Genomic DNA, 25,510 nt, shown 5'->3' with positions numbered 1-25,510 from the left:
TGAATAGTATACGATTTAGGAAGATTTTTTAGTAATGTATGTCGGTTTCGAGCAATATGTAGATGAGGGCGCGTATCGGCGAGCGCGGGGCGGGCGGGCGGCAGCACGGGCGGCTAGGGCGGGCGGGCCTCGCGTCTCGACTGAGAGGCGCGCAGCATCGCGGCGGCGCGCCGTGCGCCCGCCCCGCGCCCCGCCGGGCCGCACCGCCGCACTGTCTGCCGCGCTGCAGCCTCGCGCCACCACCCAGCGCCACCGCGCCACCACTCAGAGCTCCCAAACTCTACTCCCACATACACGACACGCCGGTTATGAATGGCACATAAAATTACTAAACGATTATCCTCACGCATTTTTGACCCCGAATTTTATATGACAATTCGAATTTTATTTTTTCCAGCTATCAAGATATTCTATAGCTTATGAATTATTTCATTTTTTTATTCGATTACGTTTTGTTACGGGTTTTATTACACACCTTTTAAAAATACCTATCTGTAAATGTTTATGTTTATCATTATTGTACCAACTGTAATGTAAACATAATTATACTTTATCTTTCAAACAGATGCATAACTTAATCGGCAGCTTAACGGAAAACTATAATGATATTCTACACAATATACAGTTAATATTATACACACAAAATGCTAGTGAAAAGAATATGATTTATTCTTGAATAAACTTGACAATGTCTTAGAAACGGGTTTCAGGGTTATAAGCTGAATAAATGATAATACCTTTTGGGGTAAGACTATCTACCGCACCACACTCGTGAAGCTTATTATGATCAATTTGCAAGAACTCTGGTGCTTCTATATTTTCTCTGTGTAAACTTTGTGATATAAAAACAAGCAATTTGTTATTATTTAACAATATTTATTTTCTTACAATACATCAATCACAATTGTACAATTATTTGATCGAAACAAATCTTATAAAGAATCTTAGAAAGAAGATAGAAATAAAATAATGTGATTAAAGAAATCTTTTAAAATAAAGATGTAGAAAACACACAAAAACCTATAAACAATGGTTTCCAAGAAAGTTAAGACGCATTAAGTTGCCATACAGCCCGCTTTCTGACCGGGACATATGAAATTCCATTAAAGGAAATAATGACGAAAAAACGCGATGAAACCGTGCTTTGATGATTGTCAATTCGGTCGCTAAATGGTGGCGGGCGCTTTGAATAGTTGGACTGTAGGCATCGATATTCTGTGACAGTACCCGTGATTATTTCAACACGAACGCAATTAGAGAGGAGCGGCGAGCCTCCTCCTGTTTGTTTTAATTACGTCGAAATAACGCCGCGCTGCCCGCGACCGCACCCTGCCCCTCCCCTCTCTTCTACCTCCACTTTTATTGCAAATTGCAAACCCATTTATGATTGAAAGAAAAACAAACCAATTTTACTTTGAAATCAAAAAGCCGAGCTTTAATAACTTTAATGTTACCTCAGTGATAAGAGAGTAAATTACAAAATGTTTTACTGAAGCACCTCCGATTTGTGTATTTTATTTCACAGCTGTATTTGCGTTTGTAAATATTTATTTCGATATACGTATTGTACACAATTGATTAAAAAGAAAATTATAAGCGAAAGTTAAGTAATTTTTATCGTTAAATATGGTACAATATTTAAGTCGCTTAAGGACCCTTACATAGCATTATGGTACGACGATATAAATTGGTAATTGTTCTGTTCTGTGTTTTCGTATTGTATTGTAGGTACCTATTAGCAAAGTTCAAGTTCAATTTATTTTATTGGTCTATTTTTGATAACTAAATAGCTCATTATTTTATGAATTCTTTATATCTTATTTATATTTTGTTGGATGTAGGCTTTAAATGCCTACAACTAATTAACGTACACTACCCAACGTTACACTGACGAAATGTTATTTTACATGAAATAAGTTTCTTCATTGATATGCTACAGCCTAATATCCATTGTTACTACTCCTGGAGTAATCAGTTCTGTGGTAATAATTATCATCTATATATATAAAACTCAAAGGTGACTGATATAGTGATCTATCAACGCACAGCCCAAACCACTGGTGACTGGACGTATCGGACTGAAATTTGGCATGCAGGTAGATGTCATAACGTAGGCGTCCCCTAAGAAAGGATTTTAGAAAATTCATCTCCTAAAGGGGTAAAACAGGGGATGAAAACTTATACCATGAAAATTTATCTTTTCCACGCAAGCGAAGCTGCGGGCAACAGCTAGTAAAGCTATAAATACGTATATTGGGTTCATTGGCACGACTAAAAAAGTTACTTGGAAAAAAATCACTAATACCGTAGAACAATTATTCTCAGCGGAATTAGTGGAACCGATATCGTACAAATTAATGGTTACGTTATTGAATTCTGAATACAAATAAAAAGAGAAATGTGTTCAAATGGCTTTCACAAATTACGATCGATTCAGTCAACGTCAGATAACATTCCAACCCTTTTGTTTGAAGTGAATAGCGTCATTTAGAAAATCCTGATTTGTCTCTCTATTTTCATATTTCTTACTTGTGTTTTATTTGTACTGTGTGTTTAATAAACAGCTTTTACGCTGATATGAAACAGTTAGTGATTATTAGATCTTCTTCGTCTATTTTTCACGGCTTCATATATTGTATGTAATATTATTTTTTCTTTTATATTGTAATTGAAACTCGACTATTTTGATTATATTATATTAATCCATTACGGCTTTCAAATATAAATAAAATATTAAACTCATATGAATGCACTTGTATTTTCCAAATCTTTTAATCGGATTACTACAATTCATCAAGTGTTTTAATTGAAATAAATATACAAAATTTTATGTATCCTCTATGACTGTGTTAGTAGGGATTTAAAAAATTTCTGAATATTCTTCATGTAGGTTTTGGAAATTAATTAATTTCGTATATTAATGTTTGTATATGTACATTAATTGTTTTAAAGAGGCAGTTCGGGCGCTCTACCTCTTAAGATCTACTGATAAAATATGTTTCGTAAAACAATGAATATTAAATAATGTATATGAACAACTAAATATTACAAAACTATATAAATGTTGTTGTTCGACTATATGAATGTTGCTGTAGTGATGACCGGGCCCACTCCGTCTAGTATATCTATATGTAAAAATGCACAATACACAACTCTACTAGACTACGAAGTCCTCATTTTTTTATATTTTGATAATATTTCTTTAGCAAGTAAAAAAGTTAGCGCCACGTTATCAAAAATTCATCTCTAAAGAAAAGTTTTAAATTGTTTCGCACCGAGTTCTCATCTGAAACCTGTATTATACGTATCCACCAAGGAGCGTAAATTAGTTAATTTGACAACAATTTTGGTTAATTTTAATGAATAAAATATTTCAAAGACTAAGCTCCTTATAAATTACAACTAATTACAACTAATTACAACTAATTGGAGAAATTGGGCAAACTATGTTGTAGTTCAATAACTAGTGCTTCAAAAGAGTTTCTTATATTAAAGTAAATGTTAATGATCTTGTTATAAAATGTGATTGAATGAAAACAGCGAAATAACAACTAGGCGAGAAAAATATAGCGCTTTTAATGTTAATTTTATCTAGATCTTATAATTATTAGCAAAAGCTTAAAAGAATGATCCCTTCCTCCATTGTACAAAATGTACTGATTCTCTCCTTTAATTCACATAAATTTCTCGAGTAATGCAGTAAACGTTTATTTAAATAGTTCTCTAGCTGATCGTAAAAAAGACGAATAAATCGTGTGATATTAAAAATTCCATTCTAGCTCACCTGTTAACAACAAATTTTAACTAAAAAGAAGTTTCTTTAATTGAACAAATTAAAATAGAGAATCGTTTGTTACTTCATCAAACAGCATCTTAACAGCATCGATAATCTTATATATAAAAATGAATCGCAAAATGTGTTGGTAAGCGCATAACTCGAGAACGGCTGAACCGATTTCGATAATTCTTTTTTTATTATATTTCTTGAAGCACGAGGATGGTTCTTATGTAGAGAAAACGTAATCATGTACCACGGGCGAAGCCGGGGCGGACCGCTAGTCTTCTTATATATAAAAATGAATCGCAAAATATGTTGGTAAGCGCATAACTCGAGAACGGCTGAACCGATTTCGATAATTCTTTTTTTATTATATTTCTTGAAGTACGAGGATGGTTCTTATGTAGAGAAAACGTAATCATGTACCACGGGCGAAGCCGGGGCGGACCGCTAGTTATTTCATAAATCTATATTAAAGGTAATCTTTTTATAAGTAATTCAAAGTCGGATAGTACGTAAGTAAAAGTATAGTAGTATTTTTATGAATACTTGTTAATGTTTAATTATTTATCCTAGTTTATTAAAAATAGGCCAACCGTTTTGATAGTAAATAGTGTTAATATACATAAGTATATAAGACTATATAAATACTATAGTACCTACTTATATAGAAAGGACGAAAAGAGCAGAAAAAGACTACAAATAACTAAACAATACACGTAAAATAATTGAGGTAATTAAGTGCTTGTCACAGGTCATGTCAATAACAACGCCGTGTTTTATCTAAGATAAACGACCTTTCCTAGTTTTATTTTCGTATTGGAATATTAATTAAGGTATAAAAATCTACTTAATATGAAGTATGTTATAATGAATGTCTTGGATATACCACATAGCTACGCATTTCATACAGTTCATTAAGCGATATACGTGTATTATTTTAAAACTATAAGTTAATCGGATTCAAAATGTTTAAAGATGCGTCCTTTATTTTTTTAACTGCGAGTAAGCGATCCAGCACCACCAAATAATCACTTTTTTCAATGAACGGAAAAGCCGAGCTTATTAAAAAGAGCCTATGTTTTTCCTTAGCTTTAGTTCTCGTAAAATAATGACGCCGCATTTAATTAAAATAACTTTATCACTTTTCTCAGTTTGAATTCTAAACGGAATTAATATACTTACTTATTGTATATTGTTATAAACTTCTAAATAATTGAAAATGTAATTCATTAAACAGGAAAAAAAATTATCGTCTTTGAAACAATTGCAGTCGCTTTAAAGAAACACATTTCCTGTTTTATTGTTTCCTAATTTTTCTAACTTGTTCCTGGCGCGGCGTGTACGCCAGCCAGCGTATCTTTTGTTCCATTGCTTGAAGCTTCCTTCCGAACGACGTTACGGTTAAATTGTCGCTTTTATTATTATCCTCCTCCTGGTTGCAAGTCTGTACTATACTTACGTACGTAGTGTAGGTACACTATCAACCATTTGAACTTTATTTTATAGTACTTTTCGTTTGTTACACGAACCTCGCTGCAGCGTGATTGAACTAGCTCATAAAGGGTAAATCTATCTCGAACGTAAGATGGGTTTAAGAGGATTTTTATTTTTTATATTTCATCCGGTTAATCTGATCCAATCCTCATACTCGCACAAATATAATGGACATGTCCCATATTTTTTAGTCCCTGCGCGTATTGTATTGAAACATTTACAATATCAATTTTTTATACACAAAAGATTCTCTATGTCGACGTATGTGTATTGTGTACCTACTTGGTACAGAATTAAATAATAAATTGAAATTGTACTTGCAATAACAGAAATTAATTTCCTACCATTTCGTTTCCTAAATATCATCGTCGCTACATCATCATTATTCATTATTTTGCACATAATTAAATAGCAAACGTAGAAATTGCATATATGTATACCAGTCAATATTAACAGGCATTCGTACACTAGCTATAATGAATCCGTTCGAAAATCAATCGTCCTAAAAAATCGTTGTTCAAAACAGTAATGAACGCAAAAAATATTTTACTTTTTGGTGGCAGTCGGCGCTAACTACGACACTCAAAGCCTCTCAAATTGTGTTGCAAATTGCAGCAACGTATGCAATGATAACAGCTATTGTGTTACGCAACAACGAGCCGACTAATCGATTCACTTTACCAATTACATTTCATACTATATGTTAGTGATGCTTTGACTGATCCGTCTAACTGGCAAAATTGTATAGGCTCGATATTATTGTGCAATTTGTTATCATACATATTCATACGTGGTACATTCACATGTTAAACACTGAATTTGAAATGCAAAATGCTCTTATTTATAATTTAAGGCTTTCAGATTTAAAACTCTCCATTCCTATTTTGTGTAATCCGATCGCATCGTTTCGTATTTAGCGAATGTAATCACGGCGTGCGAACAATAATTAAACAGCACTTGAATTCGTTATAGTTTTTAATTTTAGACGTAAATAAAATCGAATCTTTCGATTGTCATAGAGGAATATCCTTAAGGAAGTAGTAAATGAGATCACTATTTTGTTTGTACCGTATAGACTAAGTATTCATTGCACAAACTACGTTAACTTATGTCTAATTTTAACATGCACGATATTTTTGCTTACAACCTAATGCTTTATTCACAAACAAAAGCATTTTTTTATATGTTTATATTGAAATAGAATTCAAATTGGAAAGGTTTTCGACCGCCAAATAATTCTAAATAACATGATTTGGCTTAGGAGGATAGTATTCGGTTGAGTGAGGGGCGTTTAACGGGCTAATTATCAAACGGCTAATGAAGTTTGTATTCAGCGGGCGGGCTCGGGCGCCGGGCGGCGGAGCTCGAAGGAGCTACGTGCGCCGACTGGCAAAGTGCCCCACCTGATAACACCCCGCCCTCCACAGAAAAATTGCAGAGAAAAAGTTTCATCGCGAGGGAACGTGAATGAAATGAAGAATTGTGTCGGTCGCTTTCGGGATTATTCCTACGATAGAACACATTCACTTATTTCTGTTTCGATTTATCTATCCGTCTCGAGCTAACCATTTTTGAGTGTCACTTCATATGCATTGGCTCGCGTTAGTTCATTCGCTTCGCGTCGCCCGGGGAGCGCCGAGACGACGCGACGGTTTCAACAGAAATGTACATAGGTGTATATTTAACCGTATCGCAGAGTTGCCGTGACTTGACACGATAATTTATGGTTAGTTAGGTAACACGTACTGAACACGAGTGCCTATGTATCTTGTTTAAGCGACATGAGATTAATTATCACTGAAATTATTGCGGATTCCGCTTTACATATGAAACTTTGAATATTTTAAATTAAAACAACGCGTTCGCAACGCGTGATCAATATGCTCACATAATATAGTGGTTATGTTTTGTAGTTGCTCGTTGACCTACAGTTAAATATCGCTTTACAAATGTAATCGAAACCGTAGTACTTGCGTCATAAATATGTTGATTGATCTAAATATTGAATAGTAATTAAATTAGACACTTTTGCTGAATAGCCTTACAATATGATTATCATACAATAATTCAAACTTCACTCAAAATCAGTTCACTTACATTCAATACATTAAACAAAATCCTTCCAACGAGGACATTTTTGAATTGCAGCATCGAGGAAATGGTGCAATTTAAGGTACTTTATGCTTTGCGGTTGTCAAGTTAACGTTTAAGCTTTTAAAATAATACTCCTCTTGTGGCTCGTCGCGGTCGGATAGAGACTGTTCATACCAATAGTGGGTAAAGTTTACAATTTATGAAATAAACGACTTTTCATGGTTTACTGTTATAAAGAGAAAATCCTGAACATTAAAGTCTTCAACAAATAGCGAACTACCTACGTGAAATGTCAGGAAGCTTTAAATTTAAAACTTCTTATTAATCATAAAACATGAGATGTTTTCTTTATTTATAGGTATTAACAATTGAAAAAAGTGAAGTAGGTGTGTATTCTTTTTTACCACCTATTTAGATGAAGTGTAAAAAAATCATGAAAATTGGAAAAATCATAAGTCTCTTAGTTAGCATTTGAACTATATTTATAGAGTTCAAATTGTTATATACACACGATACCATATAACGATTATTTCTTGAAATTAAATTAAGCGAGTTAATATAGATATTGGATTATTAATAATTAAAAAATAATATTTCTAAAATCGTAAATGAAAGGCCTTTCAATCAGATAACGTTAATATTTAAGTTATTAAAATAATGTAGAGCACAATTTAATGAAGGTAATTATATTAAATCAACGGTGCAAATGGAGTCCTTAATCTGTCTGTTCACCCACGCATAATATACTTTTATTGGGAAGAAAATATAAAATCTCTATATGTATAAAAATGAATCCCTATTTCCCTTGGTCACGGCATCAAGCGTGAACGGGTCGACTGATTTTGATATTTCTTTTTTTATAATATTCCTTGAAGTACGAGGATGGTTCTTATGGAGAGAATAGATATTTGTAATAAATAAATTCAACAGATTTTATAATTTTATTTGGAAAAAATATTTATTATTTGTTACTTTTTAATACAAAATAAGGGAAAGAAACAGTTTAGGGTATTTGGCGGCCTTATCACTTAGTAGTGATCTCTTCAATGCAACCAGGGTAAAAATATATCACTTTTTATTTAAACATTGATGTTAATCTTTTATATTAGTTATTATATAATAATCATCATTAAATACAGCAGCAGTGCCGGGCAGTTGGCGCGGCTGTTACTGATGAAGCCCAGACCGCAGTCGCCTGCTACTAATTACTTAAATATTCGCGTTACTATACAGATTCGCTTTAGAACCTTAGTTTTCTACGGAGATTATTTATACCTTAAGCAAGTGTTTTTTGCAGTAGTTTAAATTTATTTATTTCAGGCACTGATGCAATATACCTACATTATACATAGTATTATTTGGTATATGACAGATATGTGCGTATTTTTTCTGAATCAACGAAATTTTACTAAATTTAATTAACATCTATAGTTTCAATCAGTTTAAAAAATATGTCAACACAACCTACAATAAATTAAGATTAAAAGTTCACAATCACTATCACTACAAAGTATAAAACAAAGTCGCTTTTTCTGTCCCTATGTCGCTTTGTATGCTTAAATCTTTAAAACTACGCAACGGTTTTTTATGCGGTTTTTTAATAGATAGAGTGAGTCAAGAGGAAGGTTTTAATAAATAATCAATAATCAATAATTTTATTATCCAAAATAATATGATACATACAATATAAGAACCCTTTAGTATATAATTTATTAGGTTTAAGACAAAGCGGGTGAAGCCGCGGGTGGTAATTTAGTCTACAATAATTATTAAGAAAAAAACTTTCTACGTTCTTTTTTTATTTCTATTTTACATGAACTTTATAAGTATTTTTCTCAGAGTTGAACTTGCTCTATTTTCCATGCAAGAAAAATACGGGTTACGGGACTCTGCTAGATAATCGTAGCGGGAAAATATCATATTACCAATATTGGTTTCGCTTATAGCGATTACATACCTATAAGTAGACTGAAAATAGAAATGTGTAAATAATGCTCTATAATTTTATTAAACTTATCGATTAGCTAGCCCTCTATCGTGTAGAGATAACGGGAATATTTATATTAATAATAATTATAGGAAAAGAGTTCCGAAATAGCAAAAGGATTATTTTGCAATAAAAATCTTTTTCTGATAATATTATAAAACAAGATTTAAAAAAATGCCTGGTACGTTTTTACCCTCTTCATATACCTAACCCCACATTCGCCTAAATATGTGTTTTAATACTACGTTTATCAACCAACGATTTTTAATACATATTATTTCGTTTGAAATAGTTTCTTATGGTGACATGTACAATGAACATATCCTTAAAAAAGGAGCATATCGATTCAGTTTAATTTTGGTAAATAAAAATGTTTAAAGAAATGGAGCATCGTAAAGCACTCGATGACGTGGTAGCTGGCGGAGCGTAAGCAGTGTATACGAGTATGTATGTATTATGTGCTCGATAAAACAAAGTAAATATCGTGCCAAGCTACTCGAAGCACGCGCGCAATTGACTGCATGTGCATGGGCGGTGAATTTGAGCTCATCAATCTGACACACAATAAATTACCGTACATTCTGTATGTTCAGTTTATGCGTGTTTATTTATCTTGCTTCGCGTTTCAGTTTTCGCGATAATCCCGTCGAACACATAGAACGCGCTCGCAAAGTTACGCCAATGTTTGCACATTCATTCCATTGATACGAATTGCTGACTCTAATGACTGATTCATCAATAGTGTTTGGAATTCACTTCAATTTCTTACACTCTACATCAAGCTCTACATACGTTCAATCGCTCTTGTATTTATAATAAAGCAACTCTATACTTAACCTAAATAAAAATATATGTATTCCTATTTCGTAAACATGCCAAACACGAATGTTAAACTGCTTATTCAATACCGCATAACTATTCCTTAACCTCCATGAAATAGAAAAATTCTTGGCTTTATTTTTCTTAGAAATAAAATGAGATAACGCCATCTATCGAACGACTCCGTAAATTATTTGTAGTCTCTATATTGACTGTAGTTTCGATATTTGACGTCATATTCAATGTCGCTACGAATACAACTCTATATTATCAACATTGACGAAAAATAGAGAATCAGTTTTATAGTAGTAATCAGTACTATTTTTCATATACAAAAATATATCATATCGTTTATTAATATACAATATTATATTTATTTTATTAAATTAAAAAATCAGCTGTTTGCTCATTTTCACCAGGAAATGCAAAACGACATAGTATAATATCTACCAGCCACTTATTAGGTATAACTTTAAATACGTAATATTAACTTCATATTAAAAAATTCCTTTAATAAAAAAATATATGTCTAGTGGTTAGTTCAACCGGCTAGAATATGTTAAATTAAATTCTATATGAAGGAAAATTGATAGAGTAGGTAACCACTTGTGCTCGACCTAAATGCTTTGACGCTTCCACGCCGGTCCCTTTGAATGACATCCTCCATCAAAAAGTCATGTCGCGTTATTTCTTCCTCTACATCAATCTTTTATGTTCAGGAGTCAGCTGCACGAGGTCTTTGTCATAAGTAAGTTATTTATTATTTATTAGCTCCTTTCCGCAGCTTCAGACGCCTTCGATTCTCATAAATATTTACCGTCTAGTCTATAAAGTCCTAGTATTGCTCGAGATAAAAAAATATAAAGTGCATATAATTACAATACTAAGCATAAAAGTAGGACGAATATATTGTCTTGACCCACGTTTATCGTAGGCACTAAAATGTGTTATTATGGTTTTATTTTAGCTTTGAAATATGTTAATCAAGCATAATATGGTGGTTTAGCGATAAAGTAATATACAAGTAGAAATATCACAGTTCGCTATAAAAATAGTTTAATATTACCATACCATAAACATTCCATATAAAATGTTAATCTTTAATGCGTTTATTATTAAATTGTATCCATATAATAATGCCTGCAAACTAATTCGTGGCGAATTTTGTGGTTTCATAGCATTAATATGAGTAGAATTTAAGATGTGTTTAAAGAAACAGTACATTAACACGTTTCATCGTGTTATGTATTATATTTTATGTTCATTAAAAATAGCTGTGTTATTTGTACGTTTTATGTGCTCCAAAAGTCATAAATTCCATTCAAGAAGATAAGTAATATCTACATGACTAAGCAGTAGTCCGTCAGAAAGTTTCACGGGCCTCTGGAGCGATGCCAAGGAGTCGTCTCATGGCTATTTTCGCGTCATCCATACGAATGCCATGACATCGGCCTGACCTATAGCTACTTATACAAAGTGCGCTATGGAAAATAGAATATTGCTATCGATAGCAATTATTATTGACAGAGTTATAATGTCGACATTATAACTCTGTCAATAACCTATTTAATAAAATTAATGACTCGTTAACTATATCAGTAGCAACGATTTATTTTTGTTAGCATTATTGTGTAGAACTTTTCGTAGAAATTATTAAAAATTAATATCATATTTCATAGCTTGTTATGTCCATAAATACTCCTACTTTATTTACCTCTCATATTTCAATTTCATCAGATATTAAATGTTGAGATAAATACAAGGAAAATGAAACACATTTTTTCATCGGAATGTTTTACTATTCTATTTATTTAATGTTGCATTGCTTATTCGACAATATAAATTATAAAACATAACTAGGATTACTCGGTTTTACCCCTTGGATCACAAGAGCATTCACCCATTCATTGTCGAGAAATAATACTAAACCGAATAGCACGTAAGTAACTCTATTAAAGTGGTCTTTGACTAGCATTCATTATGCCCCTGTCTAGTTTTACATTCCTTTGTCAGCGATTGTCGTTGCATGGATGCATGAATAAATTGTTTTTCATAGTGATTTTTGAGAGTCGAACGTTCCGAGCGAACTGGTAGGTCAAGATCCCTTTCTCATAGAAAACGCTTTTGTGTTATAGTAAAAAGCGTGTTCTATTAAAGGGCGCGGGTCGTGCTCGGTTAAGGTAAAATATGCACTCGCCGTGTTCCGCTCCTGTTTTGGGTCTCGCCGGGAGCGGCGATGATCGGCGAAAGCGCGGGAATCAATCTCCGCGCTGCCAGCCGCGCCGCCTTCGCGCTTTGTTTTGGGGACCTATCAATGAGGGGCTGCTTTTGGTTCATTATGCCGCGTCATACTACTTATCTTTTTAACACAATTAAATATCGCGGGTAACAAAATACTGTTATTGACCCGTTTTACATTTTAAGCGACGTATAAATATTATTACTTAATTAACACATTTTAACACAATATTATTTTATACCTACTTCTATAATTACAAAACGAAATATTAATCCTTATAGATGTAAATCACATTTAGTTCATGTACAAAGTAACTATCCACAATAATATATCAAGGTAATAAAAAACAGAACTCTACCTGTTTATGTACCCTATAAAAATAATCGTTCTTGAATTTTAATTTTACATTCTAAACTCTACATTCTACATAAAAAACAAGTAATTTATTTAGAATCATATGGTAACAGACACATCAATAGTAAACATTGCAACAATATCCATTATAAGCTTATAATAATGCAGCAAGACAATTTAGAGCAATAAAATGTTACGGCTCACTGGTGTAAAAACAATAGAGGCAAGTCGAAGGCGGGGTTCGGGTATAATGTAAAAGACATTGTCTGCGGCTCGGCATGGGCAGCGCTACGGCACCGCCAGTCAGCCGCGACCGATGCGCATAATGAGATGCAGTGTTCCTCCAGATGTGGCGCACCCGCCCACACTAATGTTTTTTGTATAAAAACCTTTTTTTGCCACCATACATACTAAATACCAACAATGTCACCCGGCTAACTACGCGATATTAATAAACCATTAATGTATTATAACTAACATACACGTGTTCGTATATTTATATCTATATGTAAAATATCATACAAAAATCTTATTAGATAATTTATCGGTAACACACACTGTTATGGCGGATAATTTATTCAAGAGTACAAAGGATACAAAAATAACAACAATAAGAAAAAGTAAAGCATCGAATATACACAATAATGATTTTGTTTGGCGAGTTGCTAAATATAATCTTGTTTGCGAGAAGATTTGAAAGCCGTGGCCGTTGTCGCCTCAAGTTTATTTATGTAGTCATAGCCAGAACCGTTACCTACTACTTGCCAGATGTTATATTTCAGCAAATGAATAATATAATAATTACTTATTCTACACCCTTCATGTGAATGTTATATGACAAGTAATTAATTAAATTTATATCATGCTAAAAAAATTATCTTACGATACTATCGTCAAGGGGTGAAGTATATCGGTCCATATCACATCAGTTATTTAAATTAATTATTCAGTCACACTTCTCAAAACACATAATAATTTTATATACATATCATAGTCTAACACAAAATTTCTTCAGCAATTCATAGAAAAACCCCGTTGATATGCCGGCGCAGCTCCATACTTCTTTACATTCCATATGAATATAAGCACTATGGGAAGTAAGGAAGCACGGAACTAGCGCATGGCCATGTTTCTTGCTCTTCTTTCTTGATTCACTTTACCACATTCTATCGCTAATGCCTCATCACCATTAGCACCTAACGTTCCGAGCACGACGCCATCTAGGTGGCTACAATATTGATCACTTATGTCATTTGCCGATATAAACGCGGTGGTGTCAAACGACACAGCGTGATGGCAGCTCGACGAGCACTGGCAGCGCACTCCATGCGCAAGCGCAGACCAGCTCTAAAAATGGACTCAACCGGCGGAGTTCGCTTACGACTCGCGAGTACCATCCATTCCAAATTTGTATTTTCCCAAAATAGAGCGGACGGCGGACGCCCATCGGATCGGTTACTCGAACGTGCACCGACCTGCAGCTTGCGGGCTGGAGCGCAGGGTGCGCCGGCCCGCGGCGGCGCACCATGGGTTATGTAAGGCGCGCTGTAAACCGCGCCGCGTGACGACCGTATCGAAAATAAACGTTCACGCAGAGGCGACGCCGGCGACGGGCGCCACATGTGCGCGCTCCCGTCAGCGCTGCGATGATCGCTCGCTGGAGGGGAGGTTATTATTAGTCGAACACCATCTACCACTGTCACCTCCCGCAGGGTAGTCGGGCTATACATAGTTCACGTCTTGAGATCTGGCAATCTTTTGCGTTCACTGACCCCCTGAAAGAATGTTAATTATATATTTAATTCTTATATAATACGAATTATGCGTACTTACGGATAAATTTACATTTTATAAAGAAGTGTGAATTTAAACATTCAAACAAATTTAATGCAAAACAGCAACACTTAAATTTGGATATAGTTTTGAAATATTGAAACTTTAAATGCCTAAAACTCACATTGCTGACCATAAAGCTTGCCTGTACGTTCTTTCAGTCAATAAAAGAATTTGGCAAACTTTCGTAGACAAACAAGTGGGACGACAGCCAACTCATCTTTTGTCTGCTTGAAAGCAACATAGTTTTGTTAGCATTTTTATACTGCCATGTTTCAAACTAGTAAACAGGAAACATTTACACTATGTGAAAATTTTCTTACGGTCGGGTCCAGATAAATATTCGGAATCCTTATTTAAGGCAGATCAAGTTTTGATAAAAATTCAGTATCAAATGTCGGATATTTATGGGACTCGCGGAGCCATAATCGGATAATATTATTTCCTTCACGTATTGTAGTACAAAAGGGAATACTTTCCTTTGAATTTAACGACATTTTACTTGATCAGCTAAGATGCGCTAGTGGGTAAAGAATTGCGATGCTGGCCGCAGTATGAACGTCCAAAGAGCGCCTGTTGAATATTAATGTGACATTGTTATTGGCCACAGTTGCCCGCTGCTGCCCCAATCGCACATTTCCATAACTTACTATTCGGGATCTGCGGGGAATCAGCTCGCTTTTGTAGGAATATGATCGCTCAGGATATCCACTCATATCACGCCTCTCAAATCTGTTTGTCACGGTTTCACACTAACCTATCCGTGGCTTTAGCCTCTAATGCTTCAATATTTTATTGCGATAGCACCGCCATGCTGTTTAATGAGTCATAATTGAATCGTGTCTTGCACTTATTAATACGGATAAAATGGATCGAACAGTAACATTATAAAATCAACGATGGAATATATATCGTGTACGTTAAAATATTCCAATATGTTTTATACAAAAGAATCGTATGCTAAATAATGTTTATTACATACGGCCGTTTCCGATAAACGCATCCCAACACCGTTAAACTGAATACTAAGAAAGAAACTGAGTGTGGTTCATTTCAAAGCAATTTTTTATGATCCGGTTTAGGCCCAAGAAAGCGTAAATAAGACAAATAATGCACCACATGTTCTAAAGTGTGATCTCATAGTTCTCCAAAACAGGGAATCGGTATTATTCTTTACAATCATTGTCTTTATGTTGGGGATTTATATATTTAATGGTTACACTGGGTGAGGGTAAATGTTTACATTAATATTACGAAAAAAAAAACAAAAACATGGATTAAAAAAATTGTCCAAGAGGTAATAGAATTTAAGAAAAGTTAATATAATATAATGTAATATTTATATAAATACCCAGAATGCCTGATGTGCTGGCCAAAATATATTTCTGAGCTTTTATATAGATTCGCTTTAAGTTTGAATGTAGAAAAAGTTTGATGAGAATGTCTAAAATCGTCTCCATAGCCTATGTTCATATGCGACGAAAACCTATTGTGTATTTTAATGAGATTTTTCTTTACTAATACATATGAAATAATTATCAATACATAAGTAAGAATAGATAAAACCTAAATGGTCAGTAATTGTAATGTAATTGAATGAAAAAAGTGATCACGACTTTGGTATCATTGAAGTAATATAAATAGCATTTATTATCATAACTTTTTATGAATTTTAAAACTCTCGTATATAAAGAATCATTAGTTATTGATTCATTGTTATTCCAAGCTTATTAAAGTATACAAATATTATAAAAGTTAATTTTAGAAATATTGCTCTACCTTTCAGTAAAAATTAATATTAGATGATTTCAAACTCGTGTAAGTATAATTGTATAAAATATACACGTTTTCGATAACAGAATTTGTATACATTTCAAGGTGTGCAATACAAAACTAAAGAGTGATACAAAATAGCTGCCATTTTCGAGGCTTGTCTATAACGAGCGCTTTATGTTAAGCCGCACTACAAATTAGCGCTCTCACTTGTAAAACGGTGCGGTTTTAAACTAGCTGCAACTCAGTTAGCAACTTTGCAAGTTTCAGTTCATCTGCAGTACGCCCTGAGTACTGCTAATAACTACTGTAATCTAGCTTTTCCTTTTCGTCTTACACTATTTTGTCTTAGAACAAGAACCCATCGTATGCGGGCAAATAAAGTATGAAGTATACAATGCACACTCGTGTGTATTTGTTGGTCTTGTTGTATGTTTAGTATCGAATAGGTACTTTAGGTATAAACATTAATAGCATTAAAAAGTATATCGCATACTTTTGGAGGGAGCATAGGTTAAAGAGTAGAATTTCGACTTATGATCGATTCTATTTGCTTTTTTATGGTAAGTTGATGTGCATACTACAGTTGTAACAGGTTATGTGAAATTACAAAATTATTTATTATTTACAAGATATTATTGATTGACCTTCGGAGATGCTTTAACTCTACATTTAGTAATTAATGATTTATATAAATTACATAATACTAAATCAAACAGTAATAGTATCATTAATTTTAACCAAAATGACAAGATAAGTAATGGTCTTATTATGAAGAAAATATGGGAAGAATTTCTGTAAAATCATGTTGCTATTTTAATAACTGTCGACGATAATAAAATTAATTGACATATTTTAACTCAAGAAATCGTATGTCAGTCCCTTAGAGAACCCTTAATTTAAAACATAAAATGCCTCAATTCTTTCATATCTTAAGAATGTAATTTTAAAATAACCCTTCTCTATCAAAAGTAAAGAAATTAAACTCGTAAAGGAATTTTATACTTGTGCTATCTAAATAGGGCTAAATAATTTACTATAGTGTCAATTAAGAAAATACGATCGCTATGTGTAATTATAACGAATAAGCCACTGTTGTGTTACGCTATAATTTAGCGTACATTGAACGTTTAATTAAAAAAACGCATTTACAATGGCGTCATCCAACATGACGCTGCGCGTGATATTCCTGCTTCATTTTAATATCACATTATATTATAGTTACACCACATTGTTTAAGGTTTATTTATTAAATCCATGATAATGTGAAAATACTAAAGTGGATTGATGATTTTTATAATACTAGTGTTCCTCATTTATTCTTGCCTTAATAACTTACGATATCCTTAGTGTACTGTTGTATTAAAATGTATTCTAAAATGACATAGCAAAATACTTGAAAGATTTTCACTCGGTTATTCCAGACTTTCAAAATTGTGTAGAAAAATTACTGAGGTGGGGCGTAATTGACTTTCAAGCTTCATTGATTAAATATCACTTCGTAGTTCACTGAATATTGAGAGGAAGCAATAATGAGTGATAGGATTGTGAGAGTGAGGAAGGGTGCGCGCGAGCGGGCGCGACGCGACGCGCGACGCACGGATTCCAACTGTTGGTGTTCGTAGGACAAGCGCGAGCGCCGCCCGATGACCACGACGTTTGACCTTATTTAATTAGTTTGTTCGTTTTTACTCTTTGAACGTAACGCAGCATATTAAAATGTGTACCACCTAATTTATTGTTGCCATCTACGCTATTGCTACTGTTAATTCCACATGTACGCAAAACGACGAGTGTAAGAGCACGCATTACGTAGTTTTTAATTTTCAGCGTTGTATTTAAGAAGTAATTTCCTTAGAGAAAAATGTTTCGTTGCTCTCGCGTGTCTTGAAATTAACTTTTACACCTTACAACTACAGACGCGATCCTGTGGTCTATTTCTGTTCGGAGTTCAACCACCTCGGCACGAGCACGAATTTTTGCTATCTAAACTACCTACACGTTTTTTTCCTGAAACTTTAATTTACAGTAATTGAATTATGATATTTTTTAAATGATGTATGCAACAACAACTTTTTTAAACTATATTTCACTTGTAAATAGATACCTATATTTTTTTATAAAAAATATACTCTGCAACAAAACGTTTTCCTGTGGTTTTCACAATGGTACCGTTTTTAGTAAGGTCACATAAATATTTACAGAACATTTAATTATATTAATACTGCATAATAGAATGATACGATTCTCTGAAATTTCATTCAAATTTTCGAAATAACATCACATAACATCAACATTCCTTGTTAAAGTCGTTAAAACAGAAGAAAGTTAAAAATACATCTTCGCAGTGGCTTTGACTCTCGTACCTATATGGCGCTGGCTGGAAGTTTCTTTATAAAGTTAAATAAAACTCTTTAAATGTCATTTGCATAACAAACGAGATAACGCAGTTACGAAATCAGCGATACTCAAAGAAAAACAGAAATAACCAACTATCTGCAACTCTGTACATAGACGTGATCTGTATCGATAGCAGTATTCAATTTACAGACGCAAATATATTCTATTAGTCATTTACATACAAAACATTTTTAAGAACGTTAAAACTGGGGTTCAAGTTATAATGTTAACTTATTAAAATATTTTCTTTCGATGTTGATTGTATTTCTTTAAACATATTACAAAACGTTTCTAAAAAAAATAAAAAGCTCTTAGACTTAGCTCTTAGATAAAATTTTTTGCAATAGGTTTGAAAAGTTAGCTTAGTCAATTGGTAGAGCTTATCATCCACTATGATGATAATTAACCACTACAAAAATAATAACCGAACTGACATTGTTACAGTGCCATGAAGATAATGCTGGCCAAACTACCTCGTCCATGGATAGTGGACGACGCGAAGGACGACGGCTACACGGCCCTCCACCTGGCGGCGCTAAACAACCACGCGGAAATAGCTGAATTGCTGGTCCGGGGGGGCGCAAGGCCAGACCTGCAGAACGCGAACCTGCAAACAGCCCTCCATCTCGCAGTGGAGAGACAGCATACGCAAATCGTCCGCCTGCTCATTGCGAACGGAGCTAACCTCAACATTTGTGACAAGGTTAGCTGAACGTTACGTTATGCGTGTGTACATTTTAATTGAGCAGCGAGCGTACTTTAATATCTTTACATTTAGTTTAGCTATTTCTTTTTTGGTTGTTTATTCTTTAATGTCCACATTTGCAATCTGTATTTCACTTACAACAAAACAACAACAAAATGGTGAATTATTTTATTTCCAAAGAAATAATTTGTTTTCAATAGGACGGTGATACGCCTCTTCACGAGGCCCTAAGACATCACACGTTGCAGCAGTTGAGGCGATTGCAGGACGTCACCGATTTCCCCACACTCGGCGGGATTGCGAACGCACACGACAAAAAGTCATCCGCCTCCATCGCATGCTTCCTTGCTGCTCATGGCGCTGATTTAACCATCAAAAATAAAAAAGGTACAGTGAAAAATTTATTTCAATAATATGATGAAATAAAATATTTATAACCTTTGAATCTAAAAGGGAAATGCTTTACTCATTTAGTTGATTGCTCAACTTGCATCGGCGCCAAATTACTTAGACGTATCGTGTAGTGCATTTGACTCAATGATCCCGTACTTCTATGATTAACAATAAATTTATTTTATGTTGTACTTACAAGATTTTATGGCACGGATCGTTTAATAAATTAACAACCACTTAATTAAGGATATTTCTTGTTTCCGTTAATAATAGAGTTCTGGTTAACAAATTTAAAATTGAGTTAAACTCTATTTTAAGAAAATGAAATATTTAATTATTATCGTATAGGAGGTAGCAACGTTGACAAGTGAGCATTTTAGTATAGTTGGTTCTTTGATATGCTGTTCCTCTTGCTATTTCGGTTAGAGTCCGGGCTGTCTGGCTAGCCGCAGTGGTTGCGTTTAATAGTGCGCATCTTATCTGCACAGGAAAATATCCTTAATTTAAAGTCATTTTTTAACGCGTAATTTTTAATCTTTTGCCTTTAGATAGATCAATTAGACATACATTTTTTATTGCAAGACGTTTTTTTCGTTGTTAAATAGGTGCCAGACGCAATTTTTATTTCAAAATAATTAAAATATCATCGAAGTAAGTGAAATTCCATAAACATGAGTCCCAGTGAAGGATAATTAATCACTGTGTTACTTATACTATATATAATATTCATTTTACTATTTACAGTTTTTTTGCAACAATCTACCATATCGCCTCCTTTTCCCAACGAACCTTAAATAGGACGTTAATGTAAACTTGATAAAAACCAAATATCATCAAGAAATTAAAGACTTTTTAACGGATTTTAAACGCGATTTATTCATTGTATTATTTTCCCAAGTCTTTAATTTCAAATGTATAATATTCGCGTAAAATCAAACACTAGAAAATACAAATATCATCAAATTCATATTTATACCCAAAAGTGTAATAAATATGAAACCATCTATTAAAAATATTAGTTTACTAATTATTCAATATAAGTATTAAAAAAGGATAATACAATATAAATAATAAAGTTATTACTTACCTTTTAAGCGGACTCATGTTGATGTAATTTCACTTATTTCGATGACATTTTAGTTATTTTGAAATAAAAATTGCGTATGGCACCTATTTTACAAAGAAAAAAACGTCTTGCAATAAAAAAATTATGTCTGATGGATCTATCTAAAGGCAAAAGATTAAAAATTACGCGTTAAAAAATAACTTTAAATTAAGGATATTTTCCTGTGCAGATAAGATGCGCACTAATAAACGCAACCACTGCGGCCAGCCAGACAGCCCGGACTCTAACCGAAATAGCAAGAGAAACAGTATATCAAAAACCCAACTATACTAAAATGACTTTTTTTTAAACGTTGCTAGCTCCCGTACCATTATTTGTAAGTAGTTGTTTTTTTTATTTTCGCTATTTAGCTGGGTTAAGATGTGGGTTGTTATGAGTTACAATTTTCCACGTGCTGTAGAAAAATAAAAAGAATATTCAGTATATTATGTATCTGCATAGGTATTCTTATTAATAAAAACTTGTATTTTTTTCAAAATCTACATTAAAACTAAATAATATCAATATGGACTGGTCTGCAAAAATCCACATTGAAACTTCCAGGTCAGACACCATTGGACCTGTGCCCCGATCCGAATCTATGTAAGACGCTGACGTCATACCGCAAGGAAGCCGGCACCACCAGCGATGGTACCCCCGAGAGCGAGAGTTCTTTGAGTGCTCCCGTCGCAAGCACATCTATAGCATCTCACACGCCGCAAACACCCCAAACGCCACAAACGCCGCAAGTGCCGTACACGCCGCAAGTGCCGCACGCGCCGCAAGTGCCGCACGCGCCGCAAGTGCCGCACACGCCGCAAGTGCCACCAGCCACTGACGCGCCCAAACAAGACGCAGCCAGCGACGAGTGCCTCGTATGCTCGGACGCCAAACGGGACACACTGTTCAGACCCTGCGGACACATTTGCTGCTGTAACGTCTGCGCCGCAAGGGTGAGAATCGCCCGACATTACACCATTTAACACGATTCACAACCCATTAATTTGCTTATTTATGAACGCGATTGAATTACGTTTTATTTAACTTAGCTTTATACGGGTTTTCGTGTGATTTTAAATGTGTCTTTTTTATCATGGCCGGACGTGATTGGATTAAATATTTATTCTATTCTTTGTTCTTTTCTCGTAAAGTTCTATAATCTTCTTTTGCTACCTCTAAAATTACGGCGAGCATTGCGGACAGTTTATAGTTATAGCGATATAACTTTAAGGGGATGTCTGGCTACAGTCTGTAGGTACTGCGGCAAATTCAAAATGCGACGTAAATACCGTAAAACCTGTGTGTAGAAACTAGAAACTGCATAGTTAGTAAACTTATAACTAACCATTCTTCTATAATTTGGAATGAAAATGGATCTTTAATGACAAATAACGTTACAAAAGTCTTATATGATGAATACTTCTTATACTTTGAATCGAATCTTATATGATGATACATAAGTTAAATTAAATTATTCCCGTGGCCAAACTAAAATCAAACCTGATATGTGTGGAGAATTTATTAAAATCGTACCTAATTTTCTTGGCCCCGATCCAATCTAACTTTTCTTAATATGCGCAATAATTTTATTGTACAAAGCCAAAAACTACGTAGGAAATACCTACTCTTTAGGTAGGTATATAATTAGAACAAACATAACAATATACAGAAAAAATAACTATACATGAGGTTATCAACGTTTACAGAGCATCGGAAATTTATTAAAATCGAATGCTGACTGACGTCTATGAAAAAATACTTAAATAAAACATGGACTACTAAAACCATCACACTAATAATATATTGAATCACTCAACAGATGTTGTTGTTCGATTTTAGCTCACTAAAATATTCGAACTCATAGAGCACACTGTAGATTGGTATAGCAGTTGCCAAAATTACACCTATATATCATTTTTATTTCATAAAAAAAGTCGCATATATGAAATTGGAAAATATTCTATACTTTTTAATTGCCTTTTTTGTGCAAAATTGCAGTTTATCATTTTAGCTTGACTATCACCCTATTAAATAAATAAAAAACACCCACAATAGAATTCTGGATGCGATAATGCCAGTGTCATTGCTATCGTTTGATTGATTTTATACCAGAAAGGGGTGGCAAAGAGCCAAACGACCCATTTTAGGCACGCAAAGACACTCGTGGATATAATTTTCGACAAACTATGCTTCAACTATATACACATAAATTATGCAAACAAAACCCATAGAGTTTTCGGTTATAATGCATGATTTACTTGTTTTGCTGAACGTTAAGAAAAGTAACGTAATTACTCTTTGCCGTGAATAGATAAATATATGACCTATTTCTAAACATAATCTCGTTGGTCTTACTTTGATGAATCAGAGGTTCTCGAACCCATATATTACCAGAATTAAATCCAGTCAGTTCCTGGAAAAAAATAATTAACCTCTTAATTTTGCTAAAAATTGTTTTGAAATGATTTGGGCACTTTTCTCTATCCTACGTGAAACGGAAAATAATTCGTGACATTAGCGTACCTCAAATCTTCGTCCATTCGCTGCCTATTGTGTAGAGGGCCCATTAGATAAGCGTGTCACTGCTCGTCCATTATTTTATAATTCAGTTGAAATTTTTTTTTCATTTTTTTATATCGATATTAGTAAACTTATAGGCGGCATACGAATTGGACTCTAACGGTGCTTTTCCATCTGAGATGTGCGAGGATGCGTTGCGAGGAACGTGTTTTAAAAGAACAAAATCCTGTCGTTTTATTTACCTCGCCTCTGTCAGCACAGCTTTGGTGGAAGCGATACTATTGGTTCTTTACAAACACATACGCTCGCAACGCATCATCGTACATCTCTGGTGGAAAAGCACCCTTAGGGTTGTAGTAATTTTTAAATCCACTGTTCAAGAGGAACATTTGTAACGAGAATTAAAAAAAAACACTTTTAATTGAATCAGACTAATCTTTAACACATTTAATAAGAATGGACGATAATTTCATTTAGAAAAAAAAGATTTTTACGTAAAATCAAACACTGGAAAATACTACACCACATTTAGTGCTAGATCCCACCGCAGGATCAGTGCGTTCATAGTTGACTATGAACGCAATAGAATCTTAAACTAATTTATTTATGCAAAACATGAGGAGTATAAAGTATATTCCGTGTCAGGTGAAGAAATGCCTCGAGTGCCGCGCGAGCGTGTCGTCCCGTTCGCGCGTGGGCGAGTGCGTGGTGTGCTCGGAGGCGCCCGCCACGGTCGTGTTCCAGCCGTGCGGCGACGTGTGCGCGTGCCGCAGCTGCGCGCCGCTCATGCGCAAGTGCGTCAAGTGCAGGACGCCGCTGCACCACAGCGGGCTCAACATTGATTGTGAGTTGATAATGGCAGGTGAAGCCGATGTAGACTAGTTGAAATGGTATGAGGTATTTGATCATAGATCAGAAGGTGGTCAATGATGTGAAGAATTTAAAATAAATTCAGTACTATCAAAAGTACTATACTAAGCTGGGACCTACTGGCTTTTATCTACATTCTACGACAAATCTATACTAATATTATAAAGCTGAAAAGTTTGTTTGTTTGTTTGTTTGTTTGAACGCGTTAATTTCGGGAACTAATGGTCCGATTTGAAAAATTCTTTCGGTGTTAGATAGCTCATTTATCGAGGAAGGCTATAGGCTATATATCATGACGCTACGACCAACAGGAGAGGAGCCACGGGGATGAAACGCACGGTGCAGCTAGTGCAGAATAATTTGCAAACACTTTATCAGTTGTTTGTTATATTGAACTTGTAATGTGAAACTTAATTTTAAAGTTCATAGAAAAATCACCGTCTACTACTTTGACTGATATTAAAGCATGACACATTTCAATAGTCACCAACACATAAATCGCATGTTACAGTGGAGAAAGAGAGCACGAGCAACCTAGCATCAGTTCAAGTGAACAAAGGGCAACCGGCACCCGCACAAGCGGCGCCTCACCACATGAACAACGGCAGCCGAACCGCAGCACCAAATAGCAACAACAATTCCCAAGCCACCGGTCACACAGCTCAGCCACCCGCAGCTGTGCCGCAAGCTAACCATGCTGTGCCGCAAGCGAGCCATGCTGTGTCTCCAGCTGGCCATGCTGCGTCCTCAACTTCGCCCGCTGCGCCCTCTACGGCCGAGGTACAGAAACTACAACAGCAGTTGCAGGACATTAAGGAACAGGTAATTAATATAGATAAATAAATGAGAGTAGTTATTGAAATGTTAAAATTAGTGAATAACAGACTATTCTTATCGACTTACTATTGAATTTTTAATTCGACGGTTATAGTTTGTTTAGCATAAATTGCATTATTCGATAAGGCTAGAATTTAAAAAATAATTATAAACTGTCATTGTACGTGGAAAGACCAATGCACTTGAATTCTTGCCATTAACCAAACATACAGCAAAAAACCACTAACAGCTAGTTAATGGTATTTTCTGCTATTCTCAAACATGAGCTGTGGCTTCATTTAAACAAACAATAAATTAATTAAAGG

General features: G+C 34.4%; 1 protein-coding gene across 1 annotated transcript in view; it reads left to right on the top strand.

The window, feature by feature from the left end:
* Nucleotides 1–25,510, top strand: part of LOC123705849 (E3 ubiquitin-protein ligase mib1) — a 118,523-nt gene that overhangs the window by 90,822 nt on the left and 2,191 nt on the right. Inside the window, exons 12-16 of the mRNA XM_045654900.1 lie at nucleotides 19,219–19,477; nucleotides 19,681–19,867; nucleotides 21,543–21,931; nucleotides 24,144–24,342; nucleotides 24,880–25,190. Of these exons, the coding sequence (XP_045510856.1) occupies nucleotides 19,219–19,477; nucleotides 19,681–19,867; nucleotides 21,543–21,931; nucleotides 24,144–24,342; nucleotides 24,880–25,190 (1,345 nt within the window). The remainder of the gene's footprint in view (nucleotides 1–19,218; nucleotides 19,478–19,680; nucleotides 19,868–21,542; nucleotides 21,932–24,143; nucleotides 24,343–24,879; nucleotides 25,191–25,510) is intronic.

Source organism: Colias croceus, chromosome 3 (assembly GCF_905220415.1).
Source record: "Colias croceus chromosome 3, ilColCroc2.1".
Taxonomy (NCBI): Eukaryota; Metazoa; Arthropoda; class Insecta; order Lepidoptera; family Pieridae; genus Colias; species Colias croceus.
Note: the sequence above shows the minus strand (reverse complement) of the source record. Positions and strands in the feature narration are given on the sequence as shown.